General features: G+C 35.3%; 2 protein-coding genes across 3 annotated transcripts in view; one reads left to right on the forward strand and one right to left on the reverse strand.

The window, feature by feature from the left end:
* Positions 1–7,076, reverse strand: part of LOC107753757 (N-acetylglucosamine-6-phosphate deacetylase) — a 10,614-nt gene extending 3,538 nt beyond the window's left edge. Inside the window, exons 1-11 of one of the 2 annotated variants that reach the window (XM_016569974.1) lie at positions 6,996–7,076; positions 6,055–6,173; positions 5,635–5,771; positions 5,350–5,489; positions 3,200–3,254; positions 2,443–2,655; positions 2,270–2,358; positions 1,894–2,038; positions 1,649–1,756; positions 712–780; positions 470–571 (exon numbers count right to left, since the gene is read on the reverse strand). In XM_016569974.1, coding sequence (XP_016425460.1) covers positions 470–571; positions 712–780; positions 1,649–1,756; positions 1,894–2,038; positions 2,270–2,358; positions 2,443–2,655; positions 3,200–3,254; positions 5,350–5,489; positions 5,635–5,771; positions 6,055–6,137 — 1,141 coding nt within the window. In that variant the 5' untranslated portion in view covers positions 6,138–6,173; positions 6,996–7,076. Of the gene's footprint in view, positions 1–469; positions 572–711; positions 781–1,648; positions 1,757–1,893; positions 2,039–2,269; positions 2,359–2,442; positions 2,656–3,199; positions 3,255–5,349; positions 5,490–5,634; positions 5,772–6,054; positions 6,174–6,980 lie in introns of both variants that reach the window. The other variant, XM_016569973.1, reaches the window with a different exon arrangement.
* Positions 7,077–14,101: 7,025 nt separating this feature from the next.
* On the forward strand, positions 14,102–14,942 carry LOC107753770 (histone H1-like). Its single transcript, XM_016569986.1, has one exon. The coding sequence runs from the start codon at positions 14,153–14,155 to the stop codon at positions 14,762–14,764; it is 612 nt and encodes a 203-aa protein (XP_016425472.1). The 5' UTR covers positions 14,102–14,152; the 3' UTR covers positions 14,765–14,942.
* Positions 14,943–17,317: the final 2,375 nt, after the last annotated feature.

Raw genomic sequence — 17,317 nt, forward strand, 5'->3', positions numbered from 1 at the left:
ACATTGAAAAAACACCAACTCGTTGGCCGGCGACAGCCATGACGTCACTACCGGTGCGACTATAGTATAAATAGATAAATAGATAAACAATCGACGTGCACTGCGAGCGTTTTTTCCAAGGAAAAAGGAGGAAAGAGGGGCAGCCATATGCTTCCCGCGATTCAGGACCCGCCGCTGCTGAAGCACGGAAGGGAATGAGCTCGTGGGGATCGCAGGTGGATCTGGCCGATGAGTTTGAAGAGGGGTTTCCCTTTTGCGATCGTCGGCTGTGCACGAGAGTGAGCCGCTGGAGTAAACTTAACTTATACACTTAAGGGCTTTTGGCGGGGAAGCGTTTTTTTCTAAAAGACGAGATAACTCGTCAATGGCGGGGAAAGAATTAATAAACAACTATGTAAATTTTAAAATATAAAAAAAAAAAAAAAAAAATTTTTTTTAAATAAGCCCCAAAAGAAAGACACATTTATACCTGCATCAGCGCCGTACTCCAGCGTTCCCTTCCTGTGACTGATGCCCAGCAGCTGAGCAGGATGCAGCGATGCAGCTTCTAATGCAGCTTCTACTGTACAACCTACACACACACACACACCAGTATAAAACCTCTATGATGGACACACATAGTACTATAATGGTATAACCTGCAGCCAGTTCCTCGGGATTCCTATACAGTGAACATGCGAGTGTAATCAGACACACTTGACACACACTGACCTGATGCCTCTCTGAAGTGTCTCACACACATGTCCATGGTCGCAATACTGCCACTCAAAGTTGTAGTGCCTGAAATCACGAATGAATAAAAACATGCTATAAAAAATTTTTGGGAAATTTATCTTGTATAGCACCACAAATCTACGTAAACAAAACACTCAAAATCATCTCATAATTAAGAGCAATAAATAATAATACCACGCAAAGCATTTCACAGTAAAATAACATGTAATAAAAATGTATGATAAAATATCACAAAATAATACAATATAATATGGATCAATCAAATACTTTTTTCCAAAATCTTATTTTCTAAAATACACTAACATTCAAAGTTTGGGGTCAGTAAGTTTTTTTTTTAAGAAATGAATACTTTCAACTGAGAAAGGACACATTAAATTGAACAAAATTGACAGTAAAGACATTTATAATGTTACAAAAGATTTCTATTTCAAATGAATGCTGTTCTTTTGAACTTTATATTCATCAAAGAGTCAGCAAAGGATCGTGTGACACTGAAGACTGAAGTAATCCTGCATCACAGGAATAAATTACATTTTAAAATATATTCTTTAAAAAACTGTTATTTTTCTTTATGAATATACCCCAAACTTATATCTGTTTTAACTCTGCACCTTGTTATTCAGTAGTTTAAATAACATAATATTCAAACAATAATTAAAAATGCTCTAAAACAACCCTACAATCAGCAACCTGCAACAGTATTATTACAAAGAATTTTACTCAAACTTTTCGGTATGGTTTGAAATGCCTTTCACTTTCTAAATCGAATTTATCTAAAAAAAGAAAAAAAGGTAAATAGAAATTGTCAAACTCAACACTGCTTCAACTGACATACAAACAATTTGTCACCAAATTTAAGATGCATCTGTGTTAACTTGCTCCACACTGAAAGCAGACACAACATGACGCAGACCTGCGACATAAGCGTGAAGCCCCTGGATGTCTATCTGCTGCTGTCCGAGTGTGTGTCGACCGGGAGGAAGACCCATCGCCGTCACAGCGTCAGTGACCAACACCAACCCTGCCACCAACACACATACACACAGAGTAACTTTAATACAGTGAAAACCTGACATGCATTTCATTAAACTATTTTGTATTGTCATATATAGTCAGTATTATGTACAGGTTTGTAGTTTTGTGTGTGTTTGTGAATACCTGCGGGATGAGCTCTGTGTGCGATGCGCAGCGCTGCAGGGTGTGTGTGTATCCCGTCTGCGATCATACCGTAGTAAACCGTCCGACCTGGTGGAACACGATCACTTGTGAGCAATCCCACAATGCCTGGGTCTCGATGATGAAACTGTAACAAAACAAAATAGCATGCATCGTTCATGGTATGCATATTCATGTTTTAAAATGATTAAATTGATTTATTTTCATGGTACGGTAGCGTACTAGGAATATGATGTTATTTTAAACATGTATATGTGTGCACAAACTTACAGTATGTGATCTAATGCAATTACCTGCTAATTACTAAATGTGCATATGTGTGTGTATGCCTTTCCATTAATGTGTGTGTGATACTAACAGGCAACATGGCATTAAATAAGTGTGTAATGAACGTGGCTCCATGCTGCACAGCCGCTTCAGCCTGAGAGAGATCAGCCATAGAGTGACCTGGACAGAGAAACACTTTAGAAATGCTCAGCCAGTTGAGAAATTAGTTAGAAATAAATAAGAAATAAGAAATTACATACGCACCAAGTGACACAGCTATGCCTCTTCCTGACAGTTCACGGATTGCTGCCACGCTATTGGCTAGTTCTGGTGCGAGGGTTACCATGGCGACATTGTCCAGGTGCCCATAAGTCTCCATCAGGTCGGCCACGCCACCTGCTTTAAAAGTGCGGAGGAACTTCGGAGGGTGAGCGCCTCTCTTCTCTTCACTGATGAACGGCCCCTCCAGATGAATACCTGAAACAACCGGGAGTAAAATCATTAAAGGGGTCCTATTATGCTTTTTCACTTTTTCAACTTTAGTTAGTCTGTAATGTTGCTGTTTGAGCATAAAAAAGATCTGCACAAATCAAATCAAATATGAAATAAAATATCAACACAACTAAAGAAATGTCAACACCAGTGTTAGTTTTGAAGTATTATAATTGAGGTCCTAATATAGTTTTTTTTTTATCAATGATTGGAATTAGCTTTTATTTTTACATTTTGTTTTTCTAGTTCTAGTAATTTTATTGTCTGTTTTTGTCATTTTATTAGTTTTTTATATATATCTATTTTGTTTTTATTTCAGTTATTTTGGTAAATCAATTTTAACAAAAAATTTTTTTTAAATGTTTTTATATGGTACTGTATTTCAGTTAATGTTTATTTCAAGTAACAAAAAAGTTTTTTGTTGTTTCAGTTTTAGTTTAATAATCCTGGTCAACACACATTTGAAGAAAGTTAATAAAGTCTATTTATTTTGTGTGCACAGTGCACACTACATCTGTGTACATCTTACCTAAAACTCCTGCCCCTTCAGGTCCTCCATCCTGAACTTTGAGCTCAGGAATGACCTGTGGAGAGAAACACAGCAACATTACTGGTGCTAAAAGATCAAGCAGCACAACTTTTTGCAACACAACACAGCAACAGATCAGCATATTATAATGATTTCTGAAGGATCATGTGACACTGAAGACTGGAGTAATGATGCTGAAAATTTAGCTTTACATCACAGGAATAAATTACACTTTAAAATACATTCAAATAGAAACAGTAATTTTAAATTGTAATAATATTTCACAATATTACTGTTTTTACTGTATTTTTGATCATATAAATGCAGTCTTGACCACAATATTACTATTTTTTACTGTATTTCTGATCAAATAATGCAGCCTTGGCCACAATATTACTGTTTTCACTGTATTTTCGATCAAATAAATGCAGCTTTGACCAAAAATATTACTGTATTTCTGATCAAATAAATGCAGCCTTGGTCATAATATTACTATTTTTACTGTATTTCTGATCAAATGATGCAGCCTTGGTCATAATATAACTACTTTTACTGAATTTTAGATCAAATAAATGCAGACTTGGTCATAATATTACTATTTTTACTGTATGTCTGATCAAATAATGCAGCCTTGGCCACAATATTACTGTTTTTATTGTATTTTCGATCAAATAAATGCAGCCTTGGTCACAATATTACTATTTTTACTGTATGTCTGATCAAATAATGCAGCCTTGGCCACAATATTACTGTTTTTATTGTATTTTCGATCAAATAAATGCAGCTTTGACCAAAAATATTAAAATTTTTACTGTATTTTTGATCAAATAAATGCAGCCTTGGTCACAATATTACTATTTTTACTGTATTTCTGATTAAATAAAAGCAGCCTGGGTCATAATATTACTATTTTATTGTATTTCTGATCAAATAACGTAGCCTTGGCCATAATATTACTGTTTTACTGTACTTCTAATAAAAATAAATGCAGCCTTCGTCATAATATTACTATTTTTACTGTATTTCTGATCAAATAACGCAGCCTTGGTCACAATATTACTATTTTTACTATACTTCTAATAAAAATAAATGCAGCCTTCGTCATAATATTACTATTTTTACTGTATTTCTGATCAAATAACGCAGCCTTGGTCACAATATTACTATTTTTACTATACTTCTAATAAAAATAAATGCAGCCTTCGTCATAATATTACTATTTTTACTGTATTTCTGATCAAATAACGCAGCCTTGGCCACAATATTACTATTTTTACTGTACTTCTGATCAAATAATGCAGCCTTGGTCATAATATAACTACTTTTACTAAATTTTAGATCAAATAAATGCAGACTTGGTCATAATATTACTATTTTTACTGTATGTCTGATCAAATAATGCAGTCTTTGACCATAAATATGACTATTTTTACTGTATTTCTGATCAAATAATGCAGCCTTGGTCACAATATTACTATTTTTTACTGTATTTCTGATCAAATAACATAGCCTTGGCCACAATATTACTGTTTTACTGTACTTCTAATAAAAATAAATGCAGCCTTGATCACAATATTACTATTTTTACTGTGTTTCTAATTAAATAAATGCAGCCTTGGTCATAATATTACTATTTTACTGTATTTCTGATCAAATAACGCAGCCTTGGTCATAATATAACTACTTTTACTGTATTTTAGATCAAATAAATGCAGACTTGGTCATAATGTTACTATTTTTACTGTATGTCTGATCAAATAATGCAGTCTTCGTCATAATATTACTGTTTTTACTGTATTTTTGATCAAATGAATGAGTTTTGAGCACAAAAACATAATTATTCCAACACATTTTATTCCTAGATACAATCTCAGATACTATAAAATCTCAAGGAAAAAGAGCAGAGATGTATTTGTGTGTGTGGTTGAGCATCCAAGAGACTAATGAAGAGTAGGGATGTAACGATTCACTCAACTCACGATTCGATTCACGATTTTGATTTCACAATTCGATTCACGATTTTTTTTTTTTTTTACAAAATGAGGTTCAAGACAAATTATAAATTAAATGTGTCCTTTTATTATTGCTTGGACAAAATGTTTAATCGTTACATCCCTGATGAAGAGTGGTTATTGATGTACAGATTGTACCTTATGGTATATGTCTGGTGGAGACGTGACAAGGGTCGGGCAGAAGGAAGTGACACCGTGTTCTAGAATCTTTTTGGCCAGCAGAGCCACGCCTCCTCTGATGTCACTGCTGGCCTGGGAGAAGTCGATGCCATATCCACCTATGAGTGAGAAGAGGGGAGGAGCTTAGCATTACAAGATATCAGTAAGAACACAGAGACTTTTACATAAACTGGTGAATGTAACAATGTCAACCCGCTGTGTACTTCTACATTAGTCTTATGCTATTTTTAGAGTCTTGTTTACCATTTATCTGTACATCTATGAATCCAGGTGCAATGATTTTATCCGCACAGTCAACTTTGTGATCCGCAAAACCCTCCTCATCGAAGAACAGCTTCTCCGGGTTCAAAATCTTGCCCTCACGAACCCACAGGTCTTCCCTATAAACACAAAGATTTCCCTTCAAAATCACTGTAGAAAATGTGCAGATTTCATCAGGAGTCAATTACAGCTCATAAAGTTTTAACCAGCTTTTTATATGGAACAAATAATTACACCAAGTCATTAACATTTATATTATCCAACATTGTAAAGGCCAGTCTAATATGTGAGAATGCATGTGAATCTGTACTGTTTGCAACAAACTTCTTACGTTAAGAAAATTACAATATAAAATTATAATCATAATTGTAAAGAAATCAGAAGTGTGTCATCATATGTTACCATTGCAGCTTGTGATCCTTCAGTATCCTGCAGTTCACAAACTGTGTGATCGGGGCATCTGAGACACTCTTATTAGACGGCATCTCTCCCGAAATCCCACCCCGAAACTTAAAAACACCCTGTGAAGAGAAACCAGAACTATCAGGTCTTGCTAGTGGATCATCTTGGTTTGACTTTATCCTCTGGACATCTTCAACACACACACACACACCACATAAAAACAGAAAATACTTCAATAAGAAAATAAAACGTGATTATTATGTATTGTGACAACTTAATGTAACGCAGTAATGTAAGGTTTTCAAATGAATCATTTTGATTTAATTTATTAATTGGACATCTCAAACCCAAACAGACTGCATGCAAAACAGAAAGTACTTCCATAAAATAATATTAATAATAATAATAAAAACTTATATGATGCACACTTTCTGAAGGCAATATTCTATGATTAGCCTATTCTTCAGCACCTATATAATAATGACAGCGTCAATATTGTGCACTTTTTAGGTACTTTTTCATATGTTTTATTAAAAGTGCTATACAAATAAACTGACTTGACATCCATTACATACAATGACCTAACACTCATTGCCCTTTTGAACACATTTTATCTCTTTTTATGACATAGTATTTAACTTTGTACTGTCAAACATATTTTCCACACAAAGAAACCTCCCATGTAAACGGACAACCAGATCTGTCAACATCTGCATTATAATTATATTTGTTATTTATTATTATTCAGCACATAATGGCACCGTTTTTAAAACTACAAGCGGTGCTTTTACACTGTTATAGCAGAAGGTAAACAAAAACGCCGGAAGTACGGATCAAACATTGAATGATCTTCATTCACACATCTTACAGATACCAGATCACGAGAGGGACATGATCACCGGCTGTAGTTTCATAAACACACTTACCGTTAATTCACATACTTTTACTCTGATGCTCCGCTCTCTTGTGTTGTTCGCTAGGAAGTCAGTACAGTGCGTCACGCGCGCTGTCAGCTGATGAGGAGGCGTGGCCAAAATACACGCGCTCCAATCGTGTTTAAAACCGATAAGACACAAATGATAAGAATGAATATGAATATATAAATTCATTTTAATTTTAAAGACAGAAGCTCAAAAATGTATATAAAAAAAATTATGCTTGAAAAATACGAACGCTGTAAAATTTATGATTTGTAAACATTTTGTTTTTAATAATATAATTTGATATTATTATTATTATTATTCATGTATTATTGTTTATCCTAATGTACCCCTTGGCTGTATTTGTAATTGTATAAAACCATTAAAAACATGAATTAATTAATTGCAATATATTGTCATATATTTGTTTCATATATAATCATATAATGTTATAATGTCAAGCACAGGTTACTTTATCTCAGCCGCTCTGTGTGCGGTGAGGCTACACATTGTTTTCGGTGCACATTAATATCAAAGGACAGATGTAGCTGCCGGTGCTCTGACAAATAATGCTACCTTTCAGATTATGCTACCAACACTGTATTTATCCTACTGTAAGGGTAGGTTTAGGGTTGGGGTAGGTGTACATGTTAATAAAGCCTCACACCTAATTAATATCATGCTGGAAGCAAAATCTGATAGGTAGCACTTTTCGCTATCGAATTATGCTACCATCTGTTTTAATGGGAGGTAGCAAAATCTGAAAGGGGAGCACATTGTCAGAACACCGGCAGAAAAACAACAACGCGCTACATGTTTCTTTTCCCCTCATTTTTTCCAATTGATGGAAATCCGTCGTAGACTTGCTGCAATTAACGGAAATCCGTCGTAGCGACGGAGAACTTACACCTGAACCAGATAATCAAGCTCTCACTAGGCATACTAGAAACTTAAAGGCAGGTGTGTTGATGCAAGTTGGAGTTAAACTCTGCAGGACACCGGCCCTCCAGGACCGAGTTTGGTCACCCCTGGGGTAGCACAAACCTTCAGAACACCGGCTTTACCGTCAGACACAAAGCCCTCGCACCTGCATCATTACTGTTGGGAACAGCCCTGCAGGGCCAAACACGCGCCGTCATTTCCCGCCAACCGGCTCTAACCTGTGTCAGACAGCTGGCCTCTCACGTTCACAACATCACACATTCAGAAAAATAGAGCAAACAAACTCTCTTCATTACTAAAACAACACGTCAGAGTATTTGAGGTTATGCTGCAGTTGTTATGTTGTTGAAGTTTGTTTGCTCAAGCAGGTAGTTCGTTTAAATGAAATACATTTTCCATTTGATGCATGATAAGGAGTCCTAACAAGCACATTGATGAGCACTATTGGTGAAAGCAACACCATTTTTAAGCATTAGAATATTGTTTATAACCAAAGTGTTGAAATTAACCAAAGGTTAAAATTAAGAAGAAAAAGAAAAAAAGGGAAACAATTAACCAAGGGTTGAATTTAAAAGGAAAAACACAGAACAAAAATACAATAATGTAAAAAGGAACAATAAAAATATATAGCATATATAAAATTATATTAAACAATACTATCATTTAATGAATGAAATGTACTACGAAAGTATTAGCTATTAAATTATTAAATATTACTACAATTATAATAAATATTCATGTTATTAGTTATTAATTATTTTAATTAATAATCATAATTATTCATTAATTATTCAATAAAATAATTGTAATTAATTTAAATTGTTTCAATTCATTTATTAAACGGTTAAGTTAAAACTAAACTAAAACTAATTTTTATTTCACAAATTTATCACATTTCCCTTTATTTGCATTGATGGTTCCATGAATAACCTTTAACGTCCATGGAATCTTTCAATTGCAGAAAATGTTCTTTAGATTTTTTTAATATTCTTCACACTGAGAAAAAAAAGGTTCTTTTAAGAACTGTTCGCTGAAAGGTTCTTTGGGGAAATCAAAATTTTTTTTTTTTTCTGACACCACTGAAAAAAAATATAATAATAATAAAAACAAACAAAAAATGATTAAATTATAAATGCATTACATATTAAAAATGTATCAATGAACTAATTAATTAATTATCTTTTCTAAAGAGTGCATTTCAAATAATATCCTAAATAACTATTACCTCTAAAACCAAATGAATTTTGAGAGTAAATTAATTATCATGATATGTTAAAATCCTTAAAATGCTAATGACCTCTCTCTTGTTTGGGCTTCTGCGTGTATATTTGTATTGATATATATTTCTGCATGTGTGTTGTTTTGGAGCATCCAGCATGCTTGACCTGATGATTAGATTTATTAAACCGCGTGGGTGAGGTGTGTGTGTTTGTGCATGTGTTTACTGTGTGTGTGAGCATATGTTTTAAGTGGGTGTCAGTGACGTAGATCCTTAAGGCATAAACTCAGTGCTCGTTATAGGTCAGAGTTTGAGAAGTGAGCTAATTGATTCATTTAAACTGATAAAATGCGTCATTCATTCAGTGTGTGACGAAGTGTCAACTTGAAGGCCGTGTATCTGTCCTCTGTCACGTAGACGGTCTACATCCAAACCTTTAGTGTCTCATGGTCCAGAAACTACAGGAAATCTAAGGTGTTTGTAAGCCAGTCCCATTTAACATCAATCAACGGCAAACTATAAATGTGATTCATTGAGCCTGGAAATCTGTGTATTTACTATTTATTACAAGACTTTACATCTTGTAAGGTTATTCTGTGTGAAAACAGTAAGCTGAGAACCCCACAGAATACAGCTGAGTTTCATTATACACATGACACTAAAATAATGCAAAAAAAAAAAAAAATGGAAATGTCAATTCATGTTTTTTTTCTGTAATTTATAAAATGATTTTTTCTTTTAGACTCCCAAAAAACTGTACATTTAATAGTATGTTACTGTAAAATTACATACATGCCCCACTATCTACTTTTTCACTGTAAGGGAACTTGTTTTGCTGCATTTTTACAGTCTTTTATTACCGGTATGGAAATAAAATAGAATAGAAATATTAAATGAAACATGTAAAATAAATAAAACTTAGAAATGTTGTCTTTGCAACTAAATGAAATCAACTTAAGTGGAAGCAATACAATTAACTGTAAAACAAAACAAAAGCAAAAACGTAATTAAAACCAAAACTGAAAATACTAATTAAACCTGAACTGTAATATAACAAAACATTAAAAATGACAAATGCACATACTGAAACAAAATTACTATAAATTAAAATAAAAACTAAAATAGCTAATAATATATGTAGGCCTAAAATGTATTATAAAACATACTAAAATGTATTAAACAATACTATAAAATAATTAAACATGCAACAAATGTGTTAATTTATCTATTACATTATTAAATATGATTACTATTCATTAATAATATTGATTAATTATTATGTAGTTCATTTATTAAAGAGCTAAACCTGCCCTTTACTGTATATTACCCTTTCATGCATGAATTATTAAATTATTTTACTTTTAAACAAGTGAAAAATCATGCCAATAACTGTCAATATATTTTATTTTGAGGGAGTTACACTACATATCTGTGGACACCCTGCATCAAAGGTATAAAAAGTGAATCAATAGAACTTAATATGTTGTCTTAAAAAACATGTTTTTAAAACATTCACTACGAGAAAATGGTATGAATAACATTAAATAACAATGTCATGACAGCACAGAAAAGTAAAGTGTAACAAACAAAAGGTAAGAGTGTGTGTGTATGGGGCAGGGGTGTGTGGGTGGTGGGCTATTCTACACATGTGACCAGAAATACAAGCACACACACACCCTCCCAACACACACTTGAACACAATCATGCACACACATACCTCCACTCATACAGTACATCTATACCTGCCTACACTTTTATATGACCTAAAAAAAAAAGTATAGACTGTAAGCTGTCACGATCGCTACTGTGAGGGCGCGAGGAGTACATCAACAAGGAGACGTTAATAACATCAAGGAAACCAGGAAAACACAGGCAGCAGAGGAGGTTGACATAAACAATACCAGACGAAGGTAGACAGGGCAGACTACACTTTAAATACTGGAGCAAATGAATATAATTAACAAAACACAGCTGGAGACAAATGATGAACTAATCAGGAAACATAATGGGAACAGGAAGGACCAAATAAGGGCATAAGGAAACACATGAGAAAACCAGGACATGGAGTACATGGAACAAAGAAACACAAAACAGGTCCATAACCCTGACATAACCGTTGCAATAAATTATAAAATCTGAAGACTGTTTAATATTTCTGTTCAGTAAAACCATTCAAGTGTAAATTATATAATAATTTTAATAAAACATACAAAATAAGGTAGAATCTAGCCTGGCCCATACCTTTGGTGCATGACGTCCACTGTAGTGGACAGATATATATTTTTTTGCCACAGAAAAAACGTACAAGAAAAATATAGTTAAAATCTGGATGAAAGTATTTCTGGCATCCTATTTAGTTGAAAAGTATTTTTTGTACCTGTCTGATTTTCTGAAAATAAAAGGATTTAACACTTAGCACATATGGTAATTGGTGCATCTCCTCTTCCCTCCGCCTTTTTGAATACATTATGCAATATCTCAAAACAAAAAAGAGATACAAAGACAACAATTAAATGTAATCGTAGACAACACTTTGGGGGTTCACCAGTTGGTGGTTGGGAAATGGTGCTACAACTTAAATGGTTCAAATTGGCTTTCAAATATCTGTCCACTGTAGTGGACACCATGCATGAAAGTAATTTAAAAAATAATAGTATATAATAAAAACAATATTATAAGACATTTTAATAATAAGAGAGCGAGCGAGCAAGAGAGAGAGAGAGAGGGGGGGTGTTATGCACTTCACAGCCTGAGAGACAGCAGGTCTTTTATTACTGGTATGGTCACAATGAAATGAAATCATATAAGATACAATATTGCCAAGGAATGAATGTGAATGTGTATAATGTGTGTAATATGTGTATTATGTCTGACCTCAGTGTGTTTACTGTCCACACAGTAACCCTCAGCAAGTGTGTTTATGTTAAACACTGTGATTCAAATGTTCACACATTACACTATTTAAATTTAAATTGTTATTATATTTTCTTTCTTCTACACTCTCAGAAAAAAAGTACACGATGGTACAAATAATGTTCCTCAAAGAACAGTTTTGTACCTTTTCAATAATTGTACCTTTAATGGTACAGTAAAGACCTCTGATGATACTGTTTGGTACCTTTCAAGGTACAACTGAAATGAAGGTACATAAAAGTTCTCATGTCAAAGGTACAAATTTACTGTTTCATGCATGATTGGTTGCTGTTTTAACTATTAGGCATAGCAACAAGACTCTTATTGGTCGAAATAGCTGCGGCCGTTACAGAATTTTCAAAGACCAACGGAAAATGAAAAGTTGTGATTTTCTAGGCCGATATGGCTTGGAACTATACTCTCATTCCGGTGTAATAATCAAGGAACTTTGCTGCCCTATCATGGGTGCAGCAGGCGCAATGATATTACGCACGCCTGAAAATAGTCCCCAGCACGCTTCCTGTGTAAGCAGGTGGTTGCTTCCTTAGAGTTACACACAGATTTTGAACACATTTACCTCAAAATGATGGGTCCTATCTACTCACTCTGTAGCTACGAGAGAGACATAAATATTTCCTGATCATAAATGTAGGGCTGTTGTTAATTTCAGTCTCAGCACTGTTTCGGTAGTGATGTGGAAATGCGGGACACATTTTTTTCTTTTTTTACATAAAGTTTCATAATTTACAAAGAAAAAATAAAATAAATGTTTTTATTTTTGTTTGTTTTTTTTACTTCACTTTTTAAAATAATCAAAAAGATAGTTTTAAAAACAACAATGGAAAAAATAAAATGCAAAAATTATTTCAATATCATTTTCCTAAGTTGAAATTTAAGGGTTATGGTTCAGGACAACCACCTCCCAATTGAAAGTACCCAATAAATGATGATTTTATTAAAATAAATATTTTTTTTTATTTTTTTTTACTTGACTTTTTAAAAGAATGTACCCAATAAATGATGATGTTATATATATTAAGCTTACTAATATTTTAAATAGCCTTTGGAATAATAACACTTGTTGGATTTGTGCTGGTCAGACGAAGTCTGAGCATTGAAACATACGCAACTGAGATTATTCAGTAAACTCTGCTCCTTTTTATCATCACTTCGTCTCCTGCTTCTGCTCTTCTCTGGCTTTGCTCAGTCAACTTCTCAGCTGATTGAAGACTGTTAATACAGTTTTAGGTACCAGACAAGACTTGCTGTTAAGGGGTTTTAGGTATTAGATTAGTCTGCTGACTAGTTCTGTTACCAGACACAACAGATATTTTCTGACAGGATCTGGATCTTAATTATCTGGCATGGAGGCATGATCTAACAACCTTGAGATCATCAGGATCTTTGATGAACGGTTTGCTCCAAGAGGCTTTACTTTCACTGTTCATTTTATATTATATATTATTTTGGCAAAGTGGTGGCTAATTTCTATGAATTCATATACACTTATTCATAACTCTCCGACCTGAGTTATTATCATTACTATTACTAATAGTATTATGACAGATCATCTCCTGACCAGACATGAGTCACAGACTCGAAGTGTCCGGATGTTCGTGCTTCAAGCTGCCTAAAACAACCACTGTATGAAACACTGCACACGCCCTTCACTGTTGCTCATTTAATTAAATTAACTTTCAAACTGTTTCTGAAACACACAGAGGACGAGTTTAATCTTTTATCAACTTTTCCACTTAAACGAGGCATTAAATGCACACGCGGCTTTGTTCTGTGGCTGATGCTCGCCTTGAGTTTGATCTGACCGGGGCAAAAGACACATTTCCTCGCCGCGTATTTTAGTCTCCACAGAAAGCCAAGAACCTCTGCTTGGTGTTCACTTTGTTTCTACTGCGCCAAACTATTTTACCACTCGAGTTTTGCCCTTAAATGTAGGAGAAGAAAACACAAGCGCGAGCGGGCGCACAGCGGGCCGGCTGAGTCTATAAGGTTCTCATGTTTTAAATAAGAGTGCAGCGCCGCTCGGTTGTCGCTCATTGCTTAAACTAGAGTGCGTCTGATTTACTGTAAATCTACACAGAGAGAGATGGCAGAAACCGCCCCAGCTGCTGCCGCCCCGCCGGCCAAAGCGCCCAAGAAGAAGTCTGCAGCTAAAGCCAAGAAAGCAGGTCCAGCTGTTGGTGATCTGATCGTTAAAGCCGTGTCTGCGTGCGTGGAGAGGAGCGGCGTGTCTCTCGCAGCCCTGAAGAAAGCTCTCGCTGCCGGCGGCTACGACGTGGAGAAGAAAAACTCCCGCATCAAGCTCGCCATCAAGAGCCTGGTGACTAAAGGCACCCTGGTGCAGGTCAAAGGAACCGGCGCCTCCGGCTCCTTCAAGCTCAACAAGCAGCAAACCGAGACCAAGAAGAAGCCGGTGAAGAAAGCAGCTCCTAAAGCGAAGAAGCCCGCGGCCAAGAAACCCGCTGCTGCCAAGAAACCCAAGAGCGCAGCGGCAAAGAAGCCCGCCGCTAAGAAATCGCCCAAGAAGGCCAAGAAACCCGCAGCCGCCAAGAAGGCGACGAAGAGCCCCAAGAAGGCAAAGAAGCCCGCAGCGCCTAAGAAAGCAGCCAAGAGCCCCAAAAAGGCCAAGACTACCAAACCCAAGGCGGCAAAGCCTAAAGCTGCTGCCAAGCCTAAAAAGGCAGCTCCTAAGAAGTAAAACTCTACTGTTTTATTCCCCAACGGCTCTTTTCAGAGCCACCCACTAACTCTAAAGAAAGAGCAATTTACTTTGTGGAAGTAAGGTTAGGTTAAGAAACAACTCATTTGGACCACCATTGTACTTTAAAAACAACACATTAAATGAAACAACAGACACAACATCACAATCCATCAACAACTCATTCGCCACCGTTGTAAACTGCAGGCAACACAATAAATAACTGAGCAACAACACAGTTATTTCAAATACACATTACACACAGCAGTAGAGATGAAAGACCTTATACATCGTTCTGTAGAACACAGGCATTACTAATCTCCCACTAAATGAACACAAATACCATCTAGTGGATGTCCTTCAAAGTACAAAATCAGTTTCAATTTTTCCCTTGTTCTCTTTTCCACAAAAACCTCAAGAGAATCTGTAGTAAAAGCAATAATTGAACCGGCCTTTCTGATCATTTTATTATTCCTTTCGGCCTTTCTGATCATTTTATAAATCCTATTTTTATCATCCACGGTGATATTAGCTCCCCAGCAGAGCACTGCATAGAACAGAAAACTGGTCAGAATTCCCTGATAGAAGACATAAGAAGCTTTCTACTAATACCAATGGAACTTAACTTCCTCAAAAAGAATCATCTTGACTCTGTCTTCTTCAAGATAAACTCACTGTTCGTTTTCCACTTTAATTTACCGTCAAAATGGATGCCAGTATATTTGTAAGACTGAACTATTTCTGTCTTCTGACCATGGATTGTCACCGGTATTACGGCTTCCTTGTCTTCTGAAATCAACGATCCACTCATTAGTCTTCTCCAAATCAAATAAAATCAAATAAAAAAAAAAATCACACCATGTACCAAGTTCTTGAATGCTTTCTGTCGTGTTGTTTCTGTGTGTAACTCTAAGGAAGCAACCACCTGCTTACACAGGAAGCGTGCTGGGGACTATTTTCAGGCGTGCGTAATATCATTGCGCCTGCTGCACCCATGATAGGGCAGCAAGTTTGGCTAAATCACGTTTTAGACAGGATGTCAACAACCGCTAAAAATAGCTGCATTTACTATGTACAGATAAGTGCATATGTATTATTTTTTATTGTTATTTAATTCTAACATTATAACATGAATTGCAGTGAAACTGTTATACAGTTTAATTTATTTATACCATAGTCCAGTGTTTCCCAGGCGGCATATACAGTATATGCAAACTCATATGTTGGAGTGGTAGAGATCAAGGTTTCCCAGGTAACAGCTGTACACAAAGCAGTGCTCCGCTCAACAACAAAAAAACTGCTTTATCAGACATTATTTGCAAGATTAAATGAAAATAACATCCAGTTTCCTGAAGACAGTCGGTTTCCTTCAGAAATAGTGATATAAAAACACCCGCACTCAATGTATGGGTCTCATAATTGAAGTGTAAATTCCGCAGATTACATCATTGTCCATTGTACTGTCAGCAATTTATTATAAAAACGTTTTCATAATTGTAACATACATATTTACATACATAATTATTCAGGTGCATGTGTAATAACTTGGGAAAACTTGAGGCTACAGCAGCACTTCTTCGTTGTTGTCTTGTCTGATGAACTCAACCACGCGTTCTAACCACGAGCTCGCCCCTCCTCACCCCCCAACCATTCAAATTTCTGTAGGCAGGAATTATTTTAATGATATTCTAATGGGCCGCTTTGTGATATCACAAAACCCGGAAAACAAACGCTGTAGTCCAAACGAGCCGTTCGTTGTAGTTCTTGAAAGGGTTTTTTTTAAAAACGAAATATCTCCCTTTAGAGTGGACTTTGAGATTTGTAACTTTCTAGATCTTTTTTATGCCCAAACATACACACTACACACTGACTAAAATTCAAAAAGTGAAAAATCATAATAGGACCTCTTTAATGTTCTGGTTATTTTGTTTCAGTGTACAGCTTGTTAATTTTGTGCAAAGTATAGGCCTACAGTCAAAGTAAACTTCATCATTCAGCTGAACTGTGCACATTTATTAGACACATGTCTTGTTCAATTCATGCGATAAACACATGTCCCTGCTGAGCTGTGGGCTATGACTAATTTCAGGGGCAAAGCAGACAAAATTACAATTTATGTATAGTCATTTTTTTTCACAAATAAAGCTTCATATTATGAGAAGGATACTTTCTACGACCTTTATCCTGCAGTCATGGTAAGATTATAGATTCCTTCAATCTAAAAAAACAAGAATCGAAAAAGAATCGAAAACAACAGTGAGAAAACCATCGATTCCAGAACCAGGAATCGGAATCGGACTCGATTCCAAAAATTTCTGTCTTTTATAACATGTTAAAGAGGAACTTTTATTTTTTTGCTAGATAGGAAAAAACATTTTATAATTTAATACCATTAACTCTTATCAAGTATTGACCTCTACAAGTGAGAACTTTAGGAAGATGAAAACTTGAAAATGTATTAATTAACAGTGAACCTGTGACCAAAAATTTCGGAATCGAACAGCCCTAACTAAACAAGAACAAAGCAATTTGAGCGGGAAACACAACCAGCTC

This window comes from Sinocyclocheilus rhinocerous, unplaced genomic scaffold (genome assembly GCF_001515625.1).
Source record: "Sinocyclocheilus rhinocerous isolate Xijiao unplaced genomic scaffold, SAMN03320098_v1.1 scaffold51, whole genome shotgun sequence".
Taxonomy (NCBI): Eukaryota; Metazoa; Chordata; class Actinopteri; order Cypriniformes; family Cyprinidae; genus Sinocyclocheilus; species Sinocyclocheilus rhinocerous.